Source organism: Littorina saxatilis, unplaced genomic scaffold (assembly GCF_037325665.1).
Source record: "Littorina saxatilis isolate snail1 unplaced genomic scaffold, US_GU_Lsax_2.0 scaffold_977, whole genome shotgun sequence".
Taxonomy (NCBI): Eukaryota; Metazoa; Mollusca; class Gastropoda; order Littorinimorpha; family Littorinidae; genus Littorina; species Littorina saxatilis.
Genome location: NW_027127435.1, coordinates 1 through 27,126, shown reverse-complemented (window position 1 = coordinate 27,126; position 27,126 = coordinate 1). Strand labels below are relative to the sequence as shown.

The window sequence follows — 27,126 nt, the reverse complement described above, 5'->3', positions numbered from 1 at the left end:
TAAAGAGTTTTTTTATGCTCTATCCCGTGATGAAAACCGTTTTAGAAAAGAGCGAAAACTGTTTGAGTTATAAGTCTGTGACTAAGGTGACCCTCACACTGTTATCAGACACTCCCCGGACTTATATTGAGCCTAGCGCAGAACCGCGCGAGGTGACATGCGACTCATTTCGTGGTGGAGGGTCACATTTTGTTGGTCAGACCTCTCAACTAAACTACTGTTGAACAGACTGCAACGTGCGATTTTACCTTGCTGTGTTGACACTTTACTCAAGGGATCAGTGGTAGTAGGTGCAACAGTCTTGCTTGTTTTGATGTCTTGCTCTGTAGGAAAGGTGTAGCTTGTCTGCACAACTGTTAACAATATTCGAAGAGACATAATTAAACAGCATCATGTTTAACTTGTTTATTCTCAGGCAATCACATCTTCCTCGACCTCCAGTATATAAATTACAGACGATAATCTACATTTTACATACATTGACTTCAATCAAATAGTGTGTGTAAGATTCACGTTGTTTTTATACTACTTAATACATTAGACACCACAGATGTTCACAACCCGACCATAATTTTATGTCTACAAAAACAAAAACACAAATTATAAGTCTAAAATCGGACAATCAAACAACACAATAAACTATCAGCACAACCACCACCACAACAGCCACCACCCCATCATCCCACCAACACCACCACCAACAACAACTGTGATAATTGTGAGTGCGTGCACATGCACCTGTGTGCATGTTAATGCGCGCGCGCCTGCGTGTGTTTGTTTGTGTGTGTGTGTGTGTGTGTGTGTGTGTGTGTATGTGTATGGGTGTGTGTGTGTGTGTGTATGTGTGTGTGTGTGTGTGTGTGTATGCGCGTGCGCGCGTGTTTGTGTGTGTGTGTGTGTGTGTGTGTGTGTGTGTGTGGGGGGGGAGGAGTAGCTTAACGAGATAGATTGAGCAACACTACTTACGAGTCGTGGTAGTCTGTAAAGTTACTGTCTGTTTGAACGAGCTACCTTGGTGTAAAGTGCCAACAAGTGACCACTCGGTATCGTCAAGGTTTGTCACACCTTTTGTTATGACGAAACGTCCTTCTGAAGTGCTACAGGAGCAACCCACAGGATTTACACATGATTTGTTCTTGATGATGATGTTGCAAATAGTTCCACCCTGAATCCCTTTCTGCAATCTGACAGATTTCACGGGGCATTCGTTGTTGATGGCAAACTTCAGCGTCACTGTGTACGTGTTGTTCCATGTTACTGATGTGCTAGTGGACTGGAAAGGTACACCTAAAATGCACACACAAAACACACTCCATTTAGTAGAAGATAAATGGTATACGAACACTGTACATAGTATATGCATACAATGTTGTTTACACCAAGAACAATAGTGACTGTGATTCTGTTTGCTTTGGGATGCAAGTCGTGACTGATGTAGTTCTTTTTTCTGTTATAATGCCTTTGCAGTAACACCGTTTGCCTACCAGGATTTCAATCATCAGTGCAAACTTCGTTATGGAAACAGCTTAAACTGAAAACAAATCCGCATATGATGGCCTTAGTTAGTATAAGTGACCACAACAAATGTCAAAACAGTAACTACACACGGAAGTATAACTTCCAAAATTGCAGCAATACGCTTTAAGTTGATAATAGCTCAGATTCACCTGATATGATAACTGATAAAACAAATACATATAAAACAATACACACTATATAGTAATACGCGTAATTGGCATTCAATTTGCACGTCACACTATTTAAACTGTTACAGTTGACAATGTACGTTAATGTTTGTCAAATACTTACAATTTACATCATTGCCATTAACTGTTCCTGTGAACGAGACCGCCCACAAAAGGTGACACATTCGGAGCAGGTACATCTTTTTCGTCGCATCATTAGTGATGTTAATTGGCCGTTTCGAAAAGTGTCCGATAAATAACCGGGGAAAGATAGTTCGTGCTACATAACATGTGTCGGCGAGCTTCAGTATCTAAACAGAAACTGTTTTATTTCCTTGTAAGTTCTGTATAAGGATTAGTGTATTCCGCACCCCCCCCCCCCACACACACACACACATATGCACGCACACACACACACACACACACAAACATGCGCACACACACACACACACACACACAAACATGCGCACACACACACACACACACACGCACGCACGCACACGCACACACACACACACACACACACACACACACACACACACTCACACACACACGCACACATGTACATATCTCACTTTATTGTTGTGCTAAAAAATGTAATCTTCAAAAAGTAGGTTTCTTAACTTTTGAGTTTGAATTAATATTGGGCAAATGATGAGCCACTACCCGCTATTACGAGTCAGTCGTGAGACAGCAGCAGTCGAGTGTGCACGAACACTCTCTGTCACACGACTAACTCGTAATAGCGATTATGTCTCACAGCATAGGCATGGAAAGACAAAAATGAGTTTTGGGGGACGAAATAACAGGCACAAAACAAGACTGAAAAACACAATTACCCTTTTACACATACCCTGCACACACATGCGCAGAAGAGAGATTCAATGCGTTTCGTGTCTTTTCTGGTTGAATGCATTCAACAAAATATCAACCAACGTTTCTGAATCTTTCAATGAAAAAAGATCAACTTATTTTGAACCAAACAGCACATACCAACGAAAGCTAAACACACAAACACACACGCGCACTAACACAGATTGAATGCAAAGCGCGAACGAACACGGAGGATTTGTGTAGGTCAGGTCGTGGGAAAGTCCACCCGAAATGTTCCACAGGGGAACTGGTTGTGTTTGTATTGTTTATTTTCTCACAGTGATGTTGATGGTTTTTACAGTGCCATTTTGAAAGAATATTTTCCGAATTTGGGGCACACTTTTGACTTTTGGTTCGTTTATCTCGTCGAAGTAACATTCGAGTGTTTCCAAATCAAAACCTATCTGTAGGTCCTGAGCATCGGATGTACGTTGATACGTGGTGAGATCCGCACGGAACTGTCTAATGCAACTTTTCCTAGTCACAGGTGTACGGTTCGACCTTTTCTTTGAAATTTCGTCCTCTGTGTACGTAGCAAAGCGTTTCACCATTTTCGGTTTTCGTTGCAGACGACGATAGTGAAAGTAGTACCTATTGTTTTGTTTTGACCTTTCGTATTCAGGGTTCTTAATTGAAGCTTGGTAAAGGGAGCTTGTCGTGTAAGTGGAAAGTTGACGAAGCTTTTGAAAACAGAAATTGAATGAAGAAGAAAATGTGGCTTTCAGTTATATACAGGAGAATGGGGTTGGTGTTATTCTTTTTCCGTCAAACACTTAGTACACAGATAAAACGTGATTGACTGACCAAGGCCTGTTGCACGGGGGATAACCGGTCAAAGGCCGAGCGGAAGCCGAAGGCGGCGCCTGACCCGTGTGAAGGCAAGTTGTGTCTGTTTTCTAGGTATTGTTTGATTTATGTCGGGATTTAAGGTAAGCTACTGATTCAGCGATGACTAAATTTGTTTCTCGATGAATAAAAAGTCAGGGAGCGATTGATATTTGCCCGTTTATGTTGGCACACTATTCAGAATGCACAACAAAATGTAACACCGTATTTATACCCATTTTTCTACGTTCGTGATCACTTGAAATGAATACTGAAAACATAAGTGTTTAAGGTAGTGACTGAATGTATGTGAAGGTAACATTTTTCAGAAATAAATGCATAATCAAAATAATTGATTTCGGCATCAAAGCGTGTAACATACAATCTTGCACACGTTTGCTTTAGTAGTGGCAAAGAAGGAATGCGTGTGACATTACCCGCTATTACGAGCTAGTCGTGTGACACAGAGTTTTCTTGCACACGAGACTGTAGATGTTTCACGACGGCTTTAGCCGGAGTGAGACAGCAGCAGTCGAGTGTGCAAGAAAGCTCTCTGTCACACGACCAGCTCGTAATGGCGATTATGTCTCACAGCATAGACATAGAAAGATATAAATGAGTTTTTGGGGACGAAATAACAAGCACAAAACCAGACTGACAACACAATTGCCTTTTCACACATACCGTACTCACGCATGCGCGCAGAAAATAGATCCAATGCGTTTTGAGGTTTTTTTCTGGTTGAATGTATTCAACTAAGTAACAATCAACGTTTCTGAACCTTTTAATGATTAAATACACTTTTTTTTTAACCAAACAGCGAAAACGAACGAAATCTAAACACACAAACACACGCGCGCACTAACACAGGTGGAATTCAAGGCGCGAACGAACACGGAGGATTTTTGTAGGTCACGTCGTGGGAAAGTCCACTTAAATAGTTTCGCAGGGGAACTGGTTGTGCTTGGATCGTTCATTTTCTCACCGTGATGTTAATAGGGAGATTTAAAAGACAGCACGTTTCGTTTTGCAGCTCGTTTCGTTTGGTGAATGAGTCACCCCGCGAAAGGGAACGTGAAACGAGACGGCATAGGCCGCAGACAAGATTTAGATGTATTCACGTTTCGTTTCGGAATGAAGGAAGGGCGATACATCATCAACATAAAAAGGAGGGTCAGAAAACGGCTGGCATACGCAAATAAAAGGCGAGTCATGCGCAAATGAAAGGCCGGGCATGGCAGGATATGATCCGCTGACTGGGCATGGCATAATTTCAACTCCACGAGTCAATAAAGGATTGACATACTCGCATTGCACACACAAGAGCTTCACATTTTTCAATTCATGCACCTGCTCATCATCAATCGTATTTCACAAAAATTAGATCATTCATGTTGAATTCCAAGATTTACTCATTCGAACTCATTATTTTTTTTATCCATTTCACGCATCTCAATTTTTACAACTGGTAACAGCCTATGGCAAAGAGCTCTACCGAACCATGTAGGCAATTATACCCTGAGTATTCCCCATTCTCAGAAAACGGCCCTGTGCACACGCCTGTGCCGATTTAGAAGCCTTTCCCCAACTAGGGGTTGTTTTGTACTTGTCACGTCTGTCCTCGATCAGAATGGAAAAAAAACCCCAGGAGGTGGTCCAGAATCGGGCATACTTTGATTATTTTCAGTCCAAATAAATCACACAGACTTTGTTTATACAAAATCACATACGAAGCCAGAATAAAAATTCGATGCGATGACCTACTTCTGCTTCGCCATTTGCTTTCTCACCATGAAGTTGGATAAATGTACCAGGATCAGCACCCTTCAAAATATTTCAGTTCACAACAGTTGTCTACCTCCAATGAACACATTCTCAGCGCTGAAAGACTGTGAAAGGGTTGCTGAATCTAGCAATGCATAAAATGGCCAACAAATAAAACTGTTAGTGTGCAAAAATACTCACAAAAGTTGACGAAATATTGTTCGTTTTTTGGGGGTGGAAAACGTGACTGCGTTTTGACGTTCCACGTTCCGTTTCAGTTGACCTTCACCTTTCCAGCGAGAGACCCCCGAAATGATGACGTTTACCACAACTTCAAAACGAAACGTCCCGACGTTTCGTTTTTTAAATCTCCCTATTGTTGTTGATGGTGCAGTTTTGGAAGACTATTTTTGCTTATCTGGGGCACACTTTCGTCTCTTGGTTCGTGTATCTCATCAAAGAAACAGTCGAGTGTTTCGTAATCCGAACCTGCCATCACCGTCGGTGCACCTTGGACCTGCCTGACTGTCTGCGTGCGTGTCAGGGAAGAAGACGAAGCCTCAATTGCCAAAGCGTCACCCATCTGTAGCTTCTGGGCATCTGATGTACGTTGGTATGTGGTGAGCGCGCTGACGCTTCGATGACCGGTCACAGCCATGATTTCTGCAGGCGTGAAGCTGGATTGATGCAGGACAGTGGCACTTGTGGCCCGGATCGAGTGATTTGTGTAAACTTGACTCAGACCGCAGGATTTGCTCAGACGGGGGAGGAACTGGGACATTGAGTTTACACCGATTGGTTTCTTCGCATACCAAACCGGCGAATCTGTAGAAAAAGTGTCCAGAGGATACACCCAAAGACGGTCGCAGTCGGGGTTGAGGTGGCTGATATACTGCCTGAAAGACTCCACGGGGCACGAATCTGTCAGAGTCGCTGGCATGAATCCGGTGACGAATGCCGTGTCGTGTTGGTGATTTTTGGTAAGTTCGTCGGAGTTTTTGCACACATACTCTCTGTTTGTTGTTGCGTCTGTTTTGAATCTGAACGTGGTTTTGGTCATGGACTGCATGTTTCTGCACCCCTTCTTGAAAAGTAATACCGCACGTCGAACTGTACCTTGTTCGCTAGCCCCGTTGGTGTCGCCGTGTTCATGTACATGCTGTGGTACAGCTTTTGCCTGTCGGCTTCGGCCATGGGTTCGTAGTGGGTGATGTTCCCTTTGCCTTGTTGCTTGAGTTCTTTGACAGCCGCCTTGAACATTTCGTTAGCGACGGAAAAATCAGAATCCCGAACAATATCGAAGTCGTTGTTGTGCGGTGGCGACTTCAGGTGGCGATTCAGACCGTACCGGATCCCTTCCAGTGTTTTTCGTTTATACAAGTCGCCACTTTCAGATCTAGCTTCCAAATAGAAAGAGCCAAGAGTACTGTTCAGTTCATTTTTTAACATTGCTTCAAAATCCTCACCTTTTCCCTTTTCTTTCAGATAATGGCGAAAGATCCGCACGGAACTGTCTGTGCACCTTTTTGTTGTCACTGGTGTTAGGTTCGATCTTTTCTTGGCAATTTCGTCCTCTGTGTAGGTAGCAAAGCGTTTCGCCATTTTCGGTTTTCGTTGCAGACGACGATAGTCAAAGTAGTACCTATTGTTTTGTTTTGACCTTTTGTATTCAGGGTTCTTAATTGAAGCTTGAAAGGGAGCTTGTCGTGTAAATAGAAAGTTGACGACGCTTTTGAAAAAAAAAATTTGAATGAAAAAGAAAATGTGGCTTTCATACATACAGGGGAACGGAGTTGGTGTTATTCTTTTTACGACACAGACCTCAGTGATTGGATGTCTTTAAACAAACTCCAGTTAAATAGTGACAAAACCGAAGTTATGCTGGCCTGTCCCAAGAAATTTCTCAATCACCCTTCTCTTCCTGCCTCTCTCACTGTCAACGAACTATCTATCTCTTTCTCTCCGTCTGTCCGCAGCCTTGGCGTCACTCTCGATCCAACTCTCTCTTTCCAAAAACACATCTCTAACATCTGCAAGTCCGCCTATCTAGAGCTGCGCAAGATTAGTTCAGTCCGTCACTACCTCACCACTGATGCAACCAAAACGTTAGTGTGTTCTTTAGTCCTCTCAAAGATAGATTATTGCAATTCTCTTCTGGCCGGTCTCCCTAAGTACCTTTTACTGTAGATAGACTTCAAAGGATCCAAAATAACGCTGCCCGCCTGGTCTTCAAATCTTCCAAGTATGAACACGCCACACCCCTTCTTCACTCTCTACACTGGCTGCCTATCACTAAAAGGATCGAATACAAACTCTCCTCTCTTTCTTTTGCCGTCGTTTCTGGTTCTGCCCCAGAATACTTCTCAGAACTCCTCAATCTCTACACCCCCTCTCGTCAGCTTCGCTCCGCCGCCGACACTCGACTCTTCCGACTCCCCACAGTGCAAACAAAGACATGTGGCGAGAGGTCCTTCGCCTATCAAGCCCCTGTGACCTGGAATAGATTACCTCTGCCTCTCAGACACACAGATTCTCTCACTACATTCAAGACAAATCTCAAAACACACCTCTTTCAGCGCAAGTGATTTTCCCTCCAGCATCTCCCCACCCACCCCATCCCGCCCCACCTCACCCCCTACCTAGTGCCTAAAATAACGTGTATATATATTTTCTGCGCTTTGTGTCAGCACTGTTTGTGTGTGTGTAAATAGTATTGTTGACACGTTTTTATACAGTAGCCTTATGTGGTTCTTGTGCCTAGGCTGTGTATTGGATTGTCATTGTATGCCTGCATCATTAGTTGTCAGTAATTATTACATGTGCTGATTGTTCTCTTTGCCTGCGCGCGTATAGTATGTTGGTTATGATTGGTCATAGTATGTTTGTTTATGTTTGGTCGTTATCCTTGCCTGTGCGTGTATTGTATGTTTGGTCGTTTTCTTTGCCTGTGCATGTATAGTTTGTTGGTTATGTTTGGTCGGTTTCTTTGCCTGTGCGTGTATAGTATGCTTGGTCGATGTATGTATTGTAAAGCGCTAAGAGTAGACATTTTTCTAGAATAGCGCTATAAAAGTTTGCATTATTATTATTATAAAACGTGGTTGACTGACCAAGGCCAGTTTGCACACTATTCAGAATGCACACCAAAATGTAACAATACTTTGATACCCATTTTTCTACGTTTGTGATTACATGAAATGAATACCGAAAGCATAAATGCTTAAGGTAGTGACTAAATGTATGTAAAGGTAGAATTTTCCAGAAATAAATACATTATCGAAGCAATTGATTTCAGTATCAAAGCGTGTAACATACAATTTTGCACACGTTTGGTTTAGTAGTGGCAAGGAAGGAATGCGTGTGACATTGCTGCATGTGTGTGTGTGTGTGTGGGGGGGGTGCTTAAAGTCGTTTTTTAAGTACAGTTAGTGCCGGGCCATTGTTTTTACATTTAATCAAATGTTGACCAAATGTTTTAACATAGACGGGTAATCGAAACGAGGGTTTGGTGTATGTCTGTCAGTCTGTCTGTGTGTCTGTGCCAATGTATGTGTAGAGCGATTCAGAGAAAACTACCAAAACAGATCTTCATGAAACTTGACATGAAAGTTCCTGGGTATGATATCCCCAGACATGTTTTTTATGTTTTCGATATATGTCTTTGATGACGCCATATCCGGCTTTTTTGTGAAAGTTAAGGCGGCACTGTCACACCCTCATTTGTCAACTAAATTGATTGACAGTGGAAGAAACACCAAAGAACACTGTCTTCCTGACCGACTCAGTCTCTGCACTACAAGCCCTCGAATCCAGCAACACAGACCAGAGCTTGGAAGAGCTGAAGCACCAGATCAGCACCCTCGCCAGGAAGTCCACAGTCGTCCTTCAGTGGATACCAGCACACTGCGGAATCTCTGGTAACGAGAAGGCAAACGAGCTCGCCAAGAATGGCAGCAAGATGGAACAGCCAAACCACTGCCAGTCATATCGAGAGGCAAAGACCCTCATAAAACACAGATGGAAAGAGAAATTTACCAACAAAACCTCTGGCTACAAGCCACACCAAGACCCCCTCCATCTCCTAAGCCGTGCTGAGCAGGCTATCATCTTCCGCCTCCGCACTGGACACTGCTGCCTCAAAGCACACCTAAGGAGGATAGGTGTAGCAGAGTCTGCCACATGTGACTGTGGAGAGGGAGATCAGACTCCAGAACATGTTCTCCAAGCATGTCCCCTCCTCCACCAACTGCGGATCCAGACATGGCCTGACCAAACAGATCTGAGGACCAAAATGTGGGGAGCACTGGAGGACCTGGAAAGAACGTCCATGTTCATGGCATCCTCCAGATTCCGAGTCTGACACAACCGTCGTACGAAGAAGAAGAAGAAGATTGACAGTTTGGTAAAGCAATCTTCGACAAAGGTCTGACTTTGGTATTGCATTTCAGCTTGGTAGCTTAACAATTTGTTATTAGTTTGCTCATTAGAGTTGTTATTAAAATGGAATGTCAGATTATGTATTCCTCATCTTTACCTGAATTCAAAAATATATTGATATGTCATGTTTACTCTAAAAGTGTGCTCAGAATGAACTACGGACGCGTGCTTCGCGGCGACGAGCGTGACCCGTCTCAGACTTCGGTATGGTTAGTCGAGACTATGTGAATGTAGTCTCGGCGATGATTGATTAGTGGTGTTGATCTTGACTAAATGTTGTTATATCGCTTCACGCGACTTGCTCCTCTTGTTTTCTGGTACAAATGTATTGTGCAGGATGTTGGTGTTGGTTTTCCTTTTAGCACACACAATTAAAACATAACACTTCGAAAAAAAGCGACGTTGTTATCAAATCAAAACAGCTTACAATTAAAGGCACAGTAAGCCTCCCGTAAACCATCACAGATAATGTCAGGCTTTTACACACAGTGCACACACCCTTTCATTTAAACACTCACCGCTTGAGAACATCCTAGGTGCCCTCCGTAAAGAGCAAGCAATGTTCAAATAATTTATTTTTGCGCGGTTTATCTTACCCCTAAGCCATCGTGGACCCGTGTAATTCAGTTTCCTGTTTTTTTACAATTTAGTAGTCAGTTTTTAATTTCAATGCCACTCGCTGTACGTAAGCTTATGTGCAATATCACGTTATTGTGTACCTCTGAATCTAAAACGCAACAAATGGCTGCGAACTAGAGCGGTGGCGGTTGACGGTTCAGAGGAACTGGCGCTAGGCACAACCGTCGTCTGCTACGAGAAAGACGTTTTGCGTGACAAGTTTCCGGGCTTTTCTTTTTTCAAACTTTCAAAACTTCGAAATGTTCTGATCTTGTCTTGATGAAACAATTGATAATTATGATGTAATAATGTTTGTGTAACAAGCTGTCAATTTGTTATTTAGATTTTAAAAGTTAGGTCTATATCAAAACGAGGCGCCTGGTTGTCCGTTCGCATAGTAAACGAAAATACATTCTTTGAAAATGTCTCACTCTCGACAGAAAGCAGCCAGGATGTTTCCGTTCGGTGAGCGTTCAAATGGAAGTATGATTGCACTGTATGTCGAGGCTCAGGGAGCTCAGTGATGGTTTACGGAAGGTTCACTGTGCCTTTAAGTACGGTTCTCTTTACTGAAAGAGAGGGAAAACAAGTATACAACGAACTTAACTCACACAAACAGTTGTTCCGTTAGCTTACAAAAAAACCAATAAATCACTAGCACTGCCGAGTGTGAGACCGACACATCTGGATTTGATATCAACAAGGAATGTTTACAGGCGCAATGGGTCGAGCTTTTTGACTGGTAAAGGCAGACAACTCTTTGAGCCAGAAAAGGCAGCTTCTTAAACATCAGTTACGAAGTAACCGTCATTATAACAATGGTACAATGCTATTCAAACGGACAGTAATTCTATATTGCTTCCATTCACGAACGCCAGGACCTGACACTCAATTCAGACTTGGACAGATTGTTTGTTGAAACGTTTTTATTTGCTTTACATTAATATTCACTAATCGCTCTCTCTCTCTCTCTCTCTCTCTCTCTCTCTCTCTCTCTCTCTCTCTCTCTCTCTCTCTCTCTCTCTCTCTCTCTTTCTCTCTCTCTCTCTCTCTCTCTTTCTCTCTCTCTCTTTCTCTCTATGTCTCTGTCTCTGTCTCTGTCTCGCATACAAACAGGCACACACTCTCACGTTCTCTAGCCATCGCACACGCACACACATACACACACACACACACACACACACACAAGCACAAACACGCACGCACACATACACATACACACACACACACGCGCGCACGCACACACACACACACACACACACACACACGCGCGCGCGCGGGTACGCACACGCACGCGCGCGCACGCACGCGCACGCAACGCAACACCATGTACTTTTTTAACATATAGCACACATACAAATAAAAAATAAAACACACCAGCAACCAGGGTAGGTACTTGTTATCCATATGTTGGCATGTATCTGCCTTTTTCAGGATGGTATGGAAAGAATGGAATATGGCATGTGTTGTACGGTGTAATACATGTTAAATATGATTAATGACGTATTATACTATTAGCTGCCTCTTTGTCTCTGTTAGCTGATGAGGTGATTCCATTGGTATGTTAATGATAATCGAGGCACCATTTTCTTTGTAACCATTCTGATGATGACCATTCTTCCAGAGAAGAGAGTCTATAAGGCTACTGATCTCAGAAGCAGACAATGGCAGGTCTACCTCGCAGGCGCCTATGCCTTGGGCAGCTTCTTTAGCGGCTTTGTCTGCTCTCTCGTTGCCAGGCACGTTCACGTGTGCTGGACTCCAGACCAGGTTAATCTCGCTTCCTTTTTTATTTTTTTTTATTTGTCAGCTCTTTTATGGCAATGACAAGATCCTGTCTTTTTGATCTTTTGTTAGTTCTTAATGCTTCAATGGCTGCTTTGGAGTCAGAGAAGATAGCTATCTTTTGAGGAGGAGTGTTCTTGAGATTGAGATGAACAAGCGACATGCAGATGGCAATGAGCTCAGCTGAGAAGATCGAGTTTCTGTTGCACAGTTTAAATTTCCCAGTCAGGTCAACGCTGGGGATTACAAAAGTTGCGCCAGCCTTCTTGTCATCTAGAACTGACCCGTCTGTATAAACATGAGCATGGCCTTTGTATACAGTATCGATGTGCTCAAGGGATTGTATCCTGAGTAATAACTGATCATCCTTTGTAGCTGCACAATATTCTGTGTCAAAATTCATTTATTTCATTGTCCATGAGGGATCACGAGATATGGGGTTTTGGGCCACATCATTGGGGTCAACACTGATTTCGCTAAAGAATGAAGCATTGAATTGAGCCAGTGAGGTGAAAGTAGTGCCAAAGTGGGCCTTTTTGTTTTGGACATGGTTGTAATGCGGTTGTAGCTCCTCTTTTGTTGAGTTTTGCACTGTGTTGGCTCGAACATTGTAATCCGCGCAGCACTTACGTAACCATTCTCGTCGCAAAAATAATATATTCCTCTCTAAACACGATTCGTAGCCTTTCTAAAACGTACTGGTTAGAAACACCGGTATGATTTGTTCAAGTATTTAAATGACGAAATGCCATTCAAAACATAATTGTCCACTTGCTCAACTAGGACAAACAAGGTCACATTATATTGTATCAAATATTTACATAAGTAAACTCAAAATCTTCTTTTTTCAGAAAAAAGAAAACAAAATCAAGGAGAACTCCGCTTGTCAAATATACTGTCGTACGTTTACAGTCACGAATTCAGCTCATTTTCAGTCTAAGACAATCTCGTCAGTTAAAGTACTGCTGACAAGTACTGAACTATCCAAACTGTGCTGTTGAAGCACCACGATTGCACGCAGCGGTTAATATTACATCTGAAAGCGTCTTCGACACACACACATGTAAACACACCTACAACTGCATTCGCACCCTGACTCACACAAAAAATACTACCGTGCGGACACGGGTTTACAGACCATTTAAACAGTCTTGTTATATATATACTGCTATGAAGCCGACATTTGAAGTGAGGTTCAATCGGTTGGTATTTTATGTCAAAACGGCTTTTCACCAACGAGTTGGTCCTGGTCCCGGAAGGAGGGAGATTTGTTTTCACAAGAAGAGGATCTAATTGGAATGAGACGACTTGTAAATACTACGGGATTTGGACCAAAATCCGGAAAGTAAAATGTCAAAACACTAGTTCACTAACACTTACAGCTTCTATGCCAGCACAAGATTGAAAGTAGAACTGTTCAAATGTGTTTCCAAGAATCAGCCCGTTGGCACTGTTTTGAACTCGTTGCACTTGACAAACTCTTTGGTGGAAAGGCCAGTGTACAATAAGCTGAAGTAAAGCTTCCGTGCCTACTATGAAGTCTGTCACCATTCAGGGCATTGCTTTTTTGAAACATGTTGTGACTTTTTCAAATTCTGTAGGTACCTTTCGGTAAGGTCTCAGAACAGCTGTTGTAAGTGCCGCACCCATGGCACTTCCGTAATATGATGGTACAAGTTTGACCTGCAACACAAAAAAACATTCATACCGTTGTGATGTGGGAACTGTCAACATTAACTCAAATGATCATGTGAAGCTCATTAAGTGGGTGTGTGTGCGTGTGGGTGTGTATGTGTGTGTGTGTGTGTGTGTATGTGTGCGTGCGTGTGTGTGTGTGTGTGTGTTTGTGTGTGTGTATGTGTATGTGTATGTGTGTGTGTGTGTGTGTGTGCGCGTGTGTGTGCGCGCGCGCTTGTGTGTGTGTGTGTGTGTGTGGGTGTGTGTGTGTGTGTGGGTGTGTGTGTGTATGTGTGTGTGAATGTGTGTGTGTGTGTGTGTGCGTGTGTGTGTGTATGTGCGTGTGTGTGCGTGTGTGTTGGTGTGTGTGTGTGTATGTGTATGTGTGTGTGTGTGTATGTGTGTGTGTGTGTGTGTGTGTGTGTGTGTGTGTGTGTGTGTATGTGTGTGTTGTGTAGTCACCTATCTGGATACATGTTTGGATGAATGATATCCTGCACCTCTGGAGATACAGATTTGCCCGTATCTGTCCCAGATAGACGACGGAAGAATTATCAATAACATTCAAACCGCGTTGCCTTTGTACGCGTTTAACAAGATTTAATCCACTCAATACAATCATTCAACCTGCAACGGATAGGTGATTCAAGTTTCTAATTCGAAAAGTGCTGGCATATTTCTCTTACCTTTTTTTGAGGGACACGTTCTTGAGTCTTAGCACACAGAAGTTGGTGGAAGTGCGGATAATAACGGAAAAGGGCTCCATCAACGGCAATCGTGACGTCATCATCAGCTATATCCAAGCGATTTATAAGTGCTGCCAGGCCTGCGAACATTCATCATGCGAGGTTAACATATACAACCTAAGAAGCCGTTTTAAAACAGAGATCAGCCGAATTACGCGTATTACCCAGGGCCTTTTGAATCCTGAGTTTTGATGTTGTTATGTTGTTGTTCTTTATGAGGAGCAAAGGTCGAACCAGTTACACAAATGCCAGATAAAAGTGTAAGTAAAACGACAAGCGATATACCTAAACAAATAAAATTACAAAATGGACGCAGAGGTGTCCACACTTAATTGCTTAACATGAACTACTGAAAGCAGCTGTTGTGCTTTACAATGTCTACAATGTTAACTCTTTGGTCTAGATTTAAACCAGAATTTTAAATTAATCATACATAATTTGTGAAGGATTCTTCAAACCAGTGTTATTAGGCAAAACACAAATAATAAAATCAAAACAAAGACAAAAACAGCAACACAAATAAGCTGCATTCCTAACCCCCTCAATCTCAGTAACAATGTTTACTATAACAAATCCAGCATATCGAATTTCTCATTCTGACTCTTGCTGTGTCAGCCTCTTATTAACATATTTACAACTGTGTGTTATTTACTTACCAGCAGCTGCTAAATGGGCAGCCCTTTTCAAAATAGTATTGCAAATGTCGTAGACTATCTTGCAATCTTCTGCCGTGCAGTTTTCTAATTGTAGCTGCCTCAGCACAAAGTCAGTATTGACATAGTGACTGCAATTGTCGCTGAAATAAACAAAAATCAACATCATACGTGTACAAATCAGAATACTCGCAAACTGACCAAGCAAAGAAAGGAATACATACAATTAGCAACACAACAAACAAGCATATTCCAACTACCAACCAAAAACTAAGATAAGAGAGAATTATCCATCCCTCATCCTCTCTTGCCTAATATGCTGCACATCAATGACTACCAGTACACATTATCAGTATTCTAAAAGTAAAAACAACAGATCAAATATCCAAGTAATATATAACCATGATCTTCTTATAAAGAGAGTTCCTAAAATAGAATTCTCTAGAAGAGCACAACGAGAAAAAAACTAAAGTAAAATGAACATAGCATAACAACAATAATAACTAAAACAACACACACACACACACACACACACACACAAACACACACACACACCCACACACACACAGACACCCACACACACACAGACACGCACACACACACAGACACGCACACACACAGAGACACACACACACACGGGTCATAAACAATGTAAGCAAAATAACAATTCAATGAGTTAGAGTAACTGTTATTAGGAAAAAGAGAAACATACTTCAGAAACAGTTTGTCATACCTACGAGAGTGGGATAGCATCTTATCAACTTATGTCTAACCTTTCAATCAACGAGATGTAGTCAGCAGTAAAGCAATCTTTCTTGTTCAGAACAGACTTGTTGGGAACAGATTTGAAGAGCAGACCTTTCCTTGCCAACTCCACCAGCACCAGTCTCACCTGCTCTCCAGTATATGCAATGCTGACCATCTTCTCTAAACTATAACAAAGCGTGTTTCTTGAATAATGCAATCATGCCAACAGTTACATTAAGTCATTGGTCACCAAACTTGGACTATTTTAAATAAGATTGCAGCCAAAGACATGATTCTCTGTAGCTAAGCAAACTTGTGTAGCCAAAACTTGGTATTGGCCTTTCTCATAGTGTACAAGTTGCATAGCACTAACCCGCAATAAGCCACAGTATATCATATTACTGAAATGTCAGCACATTTCTCGGGAACTGCCTGGTTAAAAAGGGTCTTAATGTCAAAGCACAAAGACGATCACATTCTCTGCAATTATTGGTTGGTACTCGACCACTGGAACTAGCAAAACATAATCACCAATCAAAACATAGTACGTGAAGCTTTCTATATGCACTTCGATTGGTGAGAGACACCTTTTTTGAGCCCGGAAGAGTCATGCAGTCATTGTCAAACTGAGAATAATTAAAGAAGACGAGATACACACGGTGTGTCAACTGATTCCGTTCATCCGCAGGATGTTTCCGTTCATACAGCCTCATTTTCGTCACTTGCTTGGAGAAAAACGTTGTTAAAGTCGTGTGGGCAGCGCGCTTGTGTGATATTGAAAGAATAAGGGAGTGAAATGGTTGCCCAGCTATGTGTGGGATTAGTACCAAGGTGCTAGTAATCCTAATGATAACACACACGGGCCGAACGTGGCAATATTGCCTGATTTTTTTTTACATTTTCTTGTTTTTCTCGCTCTGTTATCGAATCTGACCCCTGATTTGCACATGATCACCAAAACCATTGCCTGTTACGACATTTCGCTTGAACAGAAGTTTATAGAAACCCATGGCTTTTGTACAATCACTTGTCTTTTGAAAACATGCAGATTCCGTTCATACACTATGTTTCCGTTCGTACAAAAGTGCATGTTTCCCTTCGCACGAACAGCGTTTCCGTTTATACTCATTCGTTAGATCAGAGCGAAACAGGACCCCACTACAAGTTATGTGTGTTCCAATGGTCGTCAGATTGCACAAAGTACGAATGCGTGTGATATTGGACCTATGTGAACCATAAGATGAATTGAATTTGCAAAAAACAGTTTTGTGTCCGTTCGTACTGATTTTGACGACAAAATGTGTCCGTTCGTACCACTTTCATCAAATTGTTTCCGTTCGTACGCGTTTTATGACGTTCGTGATTTTGGTAGAAAGCTTGAGCAATTAGTATTTTAATATCCCTAATTCGACTTAAGTATTATCCATAATTCATGTTGTTCATGAGTGCAACAACACGCGACTGTGGTTTTTCTGGTGCAATACCATCCCTGTTTAAAATCTTAATGAAGAGCAAACATTTTGATAAGTGTGTCTTCGTCTAGTTTCCTTACACAATGCCATTTCAAAGATCTGAATTTATGTGAAACCTGTTCAAAATATGTACTCTTTATTTCTTGAAATTTCAGATGTGCCACTCAGAAAAAAAGCAGATGCTGTGTGCGAAAATCGTTATAATCAGGTGATAGCTAGGTCAACACACTTTTAAATGTATCTTTCGAAATGCAATTTAACAAAACAAAACTAACACTTGTTTTAGTGAATTAATACGAAAGGTAGGATTACCTGTTTGCATAACTTTGTGTTTGTTCGTTTGTTAGTGTGTTTGCTTATTTGTTTGTTTGTGTGTTTGTATGTGCGTTTGTGTGAGTCTTTTTCTTCTTATCGATCACACTTGTGTGTATATGCGTGTAACCATGGTTGTCTAGAGAGCGCCAATGGCCTAGCACCTCCGTCTTCAGCTCTTTTGTGTGAGTCAAAAACAAGTAGGCTTAAGTTGTCTTCCCAAATGGTTTTATCCTGTTTTATTCAAAACGTTTGAAGTCTGACATGCTGTGCATGGGGTATGGTTCTACAGCAATTAGACACGGATACCTCTCCTTTCAATGTAATTCTATCCCGCCTCTTCTCTGTCTGTCTGTCTGTCTGTGTCTGTCTGCCTGCCTGTCTGTCTGTCTGTCTGTTTCTCTCTCTCTCTCTCTCTCTCTCTCTCTCTCTCTCTCTCTCTCTCTCTCTCTCTCTTCTCTGTCTCTCTCTCTCTCTCTCTCTCTCTCTCTCTCTCTCTCTCTCTCTCTCTCTCTCTCTCTCTCTCTTTTGTTTGTACTGCAGCGTGTCAGTTATAATGTAAGACACACGCCACTGATGCATTGATCGAGAATATATGAAGTAATCGCTCAATTATTGTGCTGTTCCAGGATGACAAGAATCAATGGAAAACGTGAGATGCGGACATTGCAATAAGCGCTTTCCAGCTGTAAAAGATATATATTTACATAGCCAAGACACTCACAAAGATGAATTTTTAAAAGCATATGTACCATTCGTTTGCGAGTTCACAGGCAAGAAGAAGTACACACACGTCAATTATCGATTTAAACCAGGATTGTTTCAGTTTTTCTACAGACGGGTCTGTGATTGCAAAAGACACAGGCAGGTTAACAGAAGTCACGTTACAGACGCCAATCCCCTTCGTCAATCCCCGCGACAAGGAAATCGCTCACTTTTCACGTGCAAAACTAAGTGAAATTGACAATCCGTTTAAGCGCGGTAGCTTCTATTGCGCTAAGCAGGAAAGTACGCTTTTCTATCTTGTTTTTAATTGTCTGAGCTTGTTTTTGTATCTCAACATAACATATCTATATGTTTTTGAAATCAGGAAACAATAGAGATGAAAGATGAAATTAAATTTGGATCGATGACTTAAATTTATTTTTAATTAGCATTTTGATATTTTTAATGACCAAACTTTTTAAATAATTGTTAAGCTTCGAAGCTGAAATGCAATCCCATAGTACGGGCTTCGTCAAAGATTGCTTGGCTAAAGTTTCAATCAATTTGATCAACAAATGAGGGTGTGACAGTGCGGCCTCAACTTTGATAAAAAGTCGGGTATGACGTCATCAAGGACATTTCTGGAAAAATGGAGAAAAAAAGTCTGGAGATATCTATCATACCCAGAAACCCTCATGTAAAGTGTCATGAAGATCGGTCAAGTAATTTTCTCTGAATCGCTCTACACACACACACACACACAGACACACACACACAGACACACACACACAGACACACACACACACACACACACATACACACACACACATACACACACACACACACACACTCACACACACACACACACACACACACACACACACACACACACACACACACACACACACACCACGACCCTCGTTTTGATTCCCCGTCTATGTTAAAACATTTAGTTAAAACTTGACTAAATGTAAAAAGGACTGATAGTGCCTGGATAATGTTTTTCTTGATTTGTCTAATTTCTGCTCATAATTAGCACAGGTGAAGCAAATGGCATGATAGCAGTAAATACAAATGTGCATGTCACTTATTTCAGTCTTAATTGCAGTGCTGCAAAGCAAGCAACACTGCATAAATCAATCTTCGTTCTTATCAAAACACCCAGAAAGCTCCGTCACCGAACACATTACTGAAAAGCGTACGAACGGAAACAATTTGATGAAAGTGGTACGAACGGACACATGTTGTCGTCAAAATCAGTACGAACGGACACAAAACTATTTTTTTGCAAATTCAATTCATCTTATGGTTCACATAGGTCCAATATCACACGCATTCGTACTTTGTGCTGTCTGAAGACCATTGGAACACACATAACTTGTAGTGGGGGACTGTTTCACTCTGATCTGACAAATGTGTATGAACGGAAACGCTGTTCGTGCGAAGGGAAACATGCACTTTTGTACGAACGGAAACATGGTGTATGAACGGAATCTGCATGTTTTCAAAAGACAAGTGATTGTACAAAAGCCATGGGTTTCTATAAACTTCTGTTCAAGCGAAATGTCGTAACAGGCAATAGTTTTGGTGATCATGTGCAAATCAGGGGTCAGATTCGATAACAGAGCGAGAAAAACAAGAACAAGTTAAAAAAAATCAGGCAATTGTGCCACGTTCGGCCCCCGCGTGTTATCATTAGAATTACTAGCACTTTGTAGTTATCGTACACATAGCCCAACCATTTCTCTACCGTATTCTTTCAATATCACACAAGCGCGCTGCCCACACGACTTACCACAACGTTTTCCCCCAAGTAAGTGACGGAAATGAGGCTGTATGAACGAAAACATCCTGCGGATGAACGGAATCAGTTGACACACCGTGATACAGTCATACAAAAACGTATTTGGTTGTTCACGTAGTGCACGTAGACAAAATACAAGCAACATCGGTGTGCTTACAGTTACTGCAAGTAAAATACTATATTCTCAATAATCATTAGACGACATTTAACTGAATAATTGACCATGCATCATCAACTAAGCTCATATAAGAACGCCAAGTTTTAAGTGCACTGTTGAGGATTTTGCTTTATTCATTATGCATTTATTTCTTGTGTGTATGTGAGTGTGTGTGTGTGTGTGTATGTGTGTGTGTGTGTGTGTGTGTGTATGTGTGTGTGTGAGTGTGTCTGTATGTCTGTATGTCTGTGTGCCTGTGTGTGTGTGTGTGTGTGTGTGTGTGTGTGTGTGTGTGTGTGTATGTGTGTGTGTGTGTATATGTGAGTGTGTGTCTGTGTGCGTGTGTCTGTGTGTGTCTCTGTCTGTGTATGTCTGTGTATGTCTGTCTGTCTGTCGGTCTATCTGTGTTTTCAGAGCCAAAAGCGCTTGCGGAATTTGCTTTTGTTTGCATTTGCGTGTGCGATTTTTTTAACTAGATTCTTTCGTATATGTTTACAAACATTTGCAAAAACTTGTTCTTACATTTGCTTTTTGGGGTGATTTGAGTACTCGTCGATAACTTTGTCGTAGTCGGTTTTCAACATGTCAAGACATCCGTTCTCTCCCAAGGCGCCCAAGTCTGCGATGACAAGAACCTGCAATTATACAAACAAAGTACACTGTAAACTACCTTTCATCATTACACTCTGAAGAAGGCAGTTCAGTTGTCGCTGCCGAAATATTGATAAAAAAAGACCTAACCAGGTTACTGCTGTGTCCTCATTTTGTTTAAATGTAAACTACCGTGTACGCGCCCAGTATCAGGCAAACGCCCTCCCCCTACTTTGGGTCAAACACGGTGTATGTGATATATAGTACCTTGTAACGCCCACCCCACTAATGAATTCGAAAGGTGACAAAACATGTTTGTAGTTAATTCCTAACCTCTTTACCAAATACAGACGCTTGGCGCTTGGGGTGGTTTATTGCTCTTTTAGGATAACAGCCCACATCAAAGCATGAGGAGGTGGGTTTGGGTATATACCAAACACAGATTATATAAGATGATGCAATGAAGTCATACCATTGAGTTCATACTTGGCCATCCCAAAAGTGGACGAAAATTTGAGAGACTCACCTAATGTTTAAGATATCGACTTTTGGGGATTTAATTAGATTGATTGACACGTATTGTACAATCATTTTCGTACCAAGTGATCAAATTCCGCTATTTTTCACGAGTCTAAGATTCTGCATAGGGTATAGTACCCAGTAAACGCCCACCCCCTACTTGTGAGCGAAATTGGAGCATAAGGGAGATGGGCGCTTTCAATGTAGTTTTCCATACACGCAAGGGTGCATGCAGCCATGATAGAATGGCGATACCAGTATATAACCATGCAAGATCCTTACAAACTTACAGTATCAACTGCACGTGACTCGCCATAGTGATACCATGTGTGCTTAAATGAGTGATGCTTATCATTATTTGACCAGTCACTGGAATGTCTCCGTGCCTTGAAAGGATATAATTTAAATCAGAAAGACTGTTTTAGTCCTATACGTTACGTTACCTTGCTTTCCACGTCACTATGACTGGACTCCTTGTCCTTTTCTTTCAGATAGCAAGCATGAAATCCGTTATCCAGCTTAACAGCAATCCGACAGCTTTGGTTATCGCACATAACTGACATGAGCGTAGCGGCGGTGTCGTCGATGACAACTGTGACATCTAGACGGCATTTCTGATGCGAGAGTAAAGAGTCGGACACACACACACACACACACACACACACACACACACACACACACACACACACACACACACACACACACACACAAACACACACACACACACACACACACACACATACACACAGGCATACACACACACACACACAGACACACAAACACACACACATACACACACACACCGATATAATGTGGACACACACGACAAGCAAAACAGTATACCCACTTACACACATCACAATTAATTATGCTATAATTATGTCACTTGCGCAGATTTAAATTGGTAGAAAAGGATGAACACCATGCCTCAACAACAAAATTAACACAGAAACAACTCGAGTTCTGAATCAATCATGAGTGCTTACATGCATGGCATCGTGTTGGTAAAGTGTAAATGTGAAATTAATGGCGTATGTACCGGTATTTTTCTGTCAAAAGCTTGCTGAAGCATCTCCTGCACGTCTTTTCCAACGACGTCCTCACACTGAAATGCGCTGGTGCACTTGGTGAGACGAGCGCCAGTGAGATTCGGCTCGTAATCACACGGGAATGAGACGACAAATGCAACATGCCGCCGTTTTTTCGATATATGTTGTTCACTCAAAAACGTGTGAACACTGTCTGCGATGAAATCGAACAACTGAAATTAAAGAAAAGAACAAAGTTACCAATAATATAAGGGATAACCAGTACATACACTAATTTTGATTGTGTGTGTGAGATTTTAAACCTTTCTCTAAAGTAACAACTCGTTGTAAACGTGATTTAAGTATTTGTTCAGAAAATGTCGTGGAACAAATTACGAGCAGAAGTGGTAGTAACAGACAAATGAAAACTAATACATGGTATGCTATGATATATTCACCTAACTGATTTATCCGAGTGTGCTTTTATAGTTTTAAAATGTATGTCAACTTGTAACAACGTGATTAGATACCTGAATGCCTGTACCAAGCCTGACGGCTACTGGAATTGGAAAACTCTTGAACAGGGTATCAGGTTGAGGAGCTCGTAGTTTCACGTGGTGAATCTTCAGGACGATTCCGCTTAAGTTCACCACTATAAATGCACCATGTTCTGGAGAAAAACAAAACAAGAAAACAAGTCGCGTAAGGCGAAATTAAAACATTTAGTCAATGCAAGCTGTCGAACTCACAGAATGAAACTCAGTGAACGCACTGCACGACCGTATACTCGTAGCATCGTCAGTCCACCGCTCGTGGCAAAGGCAGTGAAATTGACAAGAAGAGCGGGGTAGTAGTTGCGCTGTGCTGCATAGCACGCATTTCTGTACCTCTCTTCGTGTTAACTTTCTGATCGTGTTTTAATCCAAACATATCATATCTATATGTTTTTGGAATCAGGAACCGACAAGGAATAAGATGAAATTATTTTTAAATCGATTTCGGAAATTCTTTTTTGATCATAATTTTTTATATTTTTAATTTTCAGAGCTTGTTTTTAATCCAAATATATCATATGCATATGTTTTTGGAATCAGAAAATGACGATGAATAAGATGAAATTGTTTTTGGATCGTTTAATAAAAAAGTAATTTTTATTACAAGTTTCCGATTTTTAATGACCAAACTCACTCATTAGTTTTTAAGCCACCAAGCTGAAATGTAATACCAAACCCCGGCCTTTGTCGAAGATTGCTTTGCTAAAATGTCAATCAATTTAATTGAAAAATGAGGGTGTGACAGTGCCGCCTCAACTTTTACAAAAAGCCGGATATGACGTCATCAAAAGTACTTATCGAAAAAAAAAAAATAACGTCCGGGGATATCATTCCCAGGAACTCTCATGTCAAATGTCATAAAGATCGGTCCAGTAGTTTGGTCTGAATCGCTCTACACACACACACACATGCACAGACAGACACACACACACACACACACACACACATACACACACACACACACACACACACACACACACACACACACACACACACACACACACACACCACGACCCTCGTCTCGATTCCCCCTCTATGTTAAAACATTTAGTCAAAACTTGACTAAATGTAAAAAGAAGTGTGTGCAACATCAGCAACAGCTAATCTTAGTTGCAAAAATCACTAAAATATCTAAAATAACTCTCAATAAGATCTCAACTTATTATCTTCTCGAGGATTGAACATCCCAATCGTAACATCTGAGTCGCAATGTCCACTAATAGTTTGAGGAGATGGTCAAGATGACTATTTCAGTTGTCATTTTCGCTTTCTGAACACGGTACACTAGTAAATGTCATTATCATTGTTGTATTAAAACACACACACACACACACACACACACACACACACACACACACACACACACACATACACACACATACACACACACACACACACACACACACACACACACACACACACGCACGCACGCACGTTTGCACACTTACACACACATACACACATACCCACACACACACACGCACACACACACGCACACACACACACACACACTGGCACACACACACACACACACACACACACACACACACACACACACACACACACACACACACACACACACACACACACACATACACACACACATATATTATATATATACACAGACACATGATTTTATTATCACTGACCTTTTCCTTTGGGGAGAGTATGCATGAACATGGGAGGCTGCATGATGCCAGTGTCTGTGTTGTCTGTCGGGCACTTGTTCATCTCTTCAGCTATACAATCCATCACGAGTTGACAATTCTCCGTGGAAAGCTCAAAACACTTCAAAAGTGTCTCACCCTTGTACAATGACATATTACTGAGATAAGTAAGATGTGATGTATATATATAAGTAGAGATACAAACTAACTAGTAAGCACATAATATAACAGCATCCTGACAACCAGCCGTTCAAAGGAGCAATGACAGCATTGTATTACCAGAACAGTTAGTTCAATTCAAAAAACGATTTTCTTTTTTAAACTGTTAATTGATAATCATGATTGTGATGATGACGATGATGGTAATGATGATAATACACATGGCGATGATGATGATGATGATGATGATGATGATGATGATGATGATGATGATTTGTTTATTTGTTTATTTGTTTGCTTAACGCCCAGCCGACCACGAAGGGTCATATCAGGGCGGTGCTGCTTTGACATATAACATGCGCCACACACAAGACAGAAGTCGCAGCACAGGCTTCATGTCTCACCCAGTCACATTATTCTGACACCGGACCAACCAGTCCTAGCACTAACCCCATAATGCCAGGCGCCAGGCGGAGCAGCCACTAGATTGCCAATTTTAAAATCTTAGGTATGACCCGGCCGGGGTTCGAACCCACGACCTCCCGATCACGCGGCGGACGCCTTACCACTAGGCCAACCGTGCCGGTATGATGATGATGATGATGATGATGATGATGATGATGATGATGATGATGATGATGATGATGATGATGACTGATGATGATGATGATGATGATGATGAGGATGATGATGATGATGATGATGATGAAAATGATTATGATGATAATGCTTTCAAAGCGGAGATAATGGTAGTGCCAGAGTACCTGTGTGCATGTACATATGCGTGTCCCAGGTGTGTGTGTGTGTGTGTGTGTGTGTGTGTGTGTGTATGTGTGCGTGTGTGTGTGTGTGTATGTGTGTGTGTGTGTGTGTCTCTGTGTGTGTGTCTCTGTGTGTGTGTGTGTGTGTGTGTGTGTGTGTGTGTGTCTGTGTATGTCAAAATAAATCAAAACGTACGATTTTGCTTCCTGGCTGTGTACGTATCAGTGGCTTGGAAAGAATTGGATCCATAATAAAATCAGATCGTTGCCTTCCGCGTATCGATCCCCTCCTATATTCAGACGAACCGACAGACAAACAAACACAAAGACACATTTACAGGACTACAACCAAACAGACACGCACGCACGCAATCACATACACCCACACACAGACATGCAAAACAAACATTCACCGCCACCCCCCCCCCCCCCCCCCCCGCATACACACACATACATCATCACGCACACATATACACACAAACACACACACGCATAAACACACACACACACACACGCACGACACACACACACACATACACACACACGCACGCACGCACGCACTCTCGCACACACACATACACATACACACACCACACACACACACACACACACACACACACACACACACACACACACACACGAACCGTGCACTTTAATCAATGGTAATAACATACATACAAGCCTTTTTTGCATAATTGAATTGTGTTATGTAGTTTCATTAATATTTCATAACCATAGTATGCTTCAGATGGTGTTGGAATTTTAGATACTTAGTATGCAGGTTTCCTGCTACAAAACAACTGTCTTGATATCATTTGATAGCATATTGGTGAACGTAACCTCACCTTTGAAACGACGCTTGAAAAGTAGGACAGCTACCACAACCAGCGATGCCACGGAGATGACTGTGAACACAGGGACCACCCATACACTACTGCTTTCCTCTGCTCGTAATCAACATAAATTTAAAAACGTCAACATTGTATTATACAAAACCTAATGAAAACTTAATTATGTTGTCTTCTTTAGCTGAACAGGTATTGGATGTTACTAAATGTGTCCAGTAAGCACAATGTCTTAAACAAACTCACAGAGAATAATTAGTTTAGTTACCTTTATTAAGATTATTAAAAGTGGTTTGGTCCATTGTCTTGATATTTGTGTTGATGCTTTTTCCTGACATAAGACAGATGTGTTTTATATCTGTTGTTCCTATTTTCTAGTCTTAAGGGGATGTCTAATTAAAAATGGTGAATAAAGGCTATGTAAATGTTAATTATTTGATAAATTATGTTACACCGATATGATTAAAAGGAAACAAAGGCATTTGTAAAAACTAAGAAACGATATATAGCAACAGGAAGGAACACACAATTACCAGGTCCGTGGATATGGACAATTGTAGAATGTGTTGTAGTTGTTACTGGCGAGGTGGTATAACGATCTGTAACACGAAGTTCAGCATGTTTTTAAAACAGTATGCAGTTTGATTTCTTGACATCATGCACACGCCGAGTCTCTCACTCGCGCAGGCAGGAGTAAGAAAAGTTCAAACAGCGATACTCAGTCAAATTAAGGCAGAGAGAG

General features: G+C 41.5%; 2 protein-coding genes across 2 annotated transcripts; one reads left to right on the top strand and one right to left on the bottom strand.

Moving 5' to 3' along the window:
* The first annotated feature begins 6,339 nt into the window (after window positions 1-6,339).
* LOC138955895 (uncharacterized) lies at window positions 6,340-10,726 on the top strand. The gene is made up of 3 exons (XM_070327403.1): window positions 6,340-6,343; window positions 8,891-9,372; window positions 10,643-10,726. Exons 1-3 carry the CDS (start codon window positions 6,340-6,342, stop codon window positions 10,724-10,726), a joined length of 570 nt encoding a protein of 189 aa, XP_070183504.1.
* Window positions 10,727-15,058: 4,332 nt separating this feature from the next.
* LOC138955894 (hexokinase type 2-like) lies at window positions 15,059-23,063 on the bottom strand. The gene is made up of 6 exons (XM_070327402.1): window positions 22,929-23,063; window positions 22,410-22,631; window positions 21,814-21,984; window positions 20,783-20,895; window positions 15,837-15,995; window positions 15,059-15,206 (listed from the first exon to the last, which is right to left on the bottom strand). The coding sequence occupies exons 2-6, from the start codon at window positions 22,440-22,442 to the stop codon at window positions 15,059-15,061; spliced, it is 624 nt and encodes a 207-aa protein (XP_070183503.1). The 5' UTR covers window positions 22,443-22,631; window positions 22,929-23,063.
* Between the last annotated feature and the right edge of the window lie 4,063 nt (window positions 23,064-27,126).

What these genes read in the sequence shown, in the direction of transcription:
- LOC138955895 (XM_070327403.1), top strand. An exon ending in CTCCAGAACATGTTCTCCAA is followed by an intron (nt 9,373 to 10,642) that starts GCATGTCCCCTC and finishes CACTCTCGACAG; the next exon opens with AAAGCAGCCAGGATGTTTCC.
- LOC138955894 (XM_070327402.1), bottom strand. Translation starts at nt 22,442, where the DNA reads ATGCTTCAGCAAGCTTTTGACAGAAAAATACCG. An exon ending in CTTTTGACAGAAAAATACCG is followed by an intron (nt 21,985 to 22,409) that starts GTACATACGCCA and finishes CTCTCGCATCAG; the next exon opens with AAATGCCGTCTAGATGTCAC. An exon ending in TACATCTCGTTGATTGAAAG is followed by an intron (nt 15,207 to 15,836) that starts GTTAGACATAAG and finishes TGTTTATTTCAG; the next exon opens with CGACAATTGCAGTCACTATG.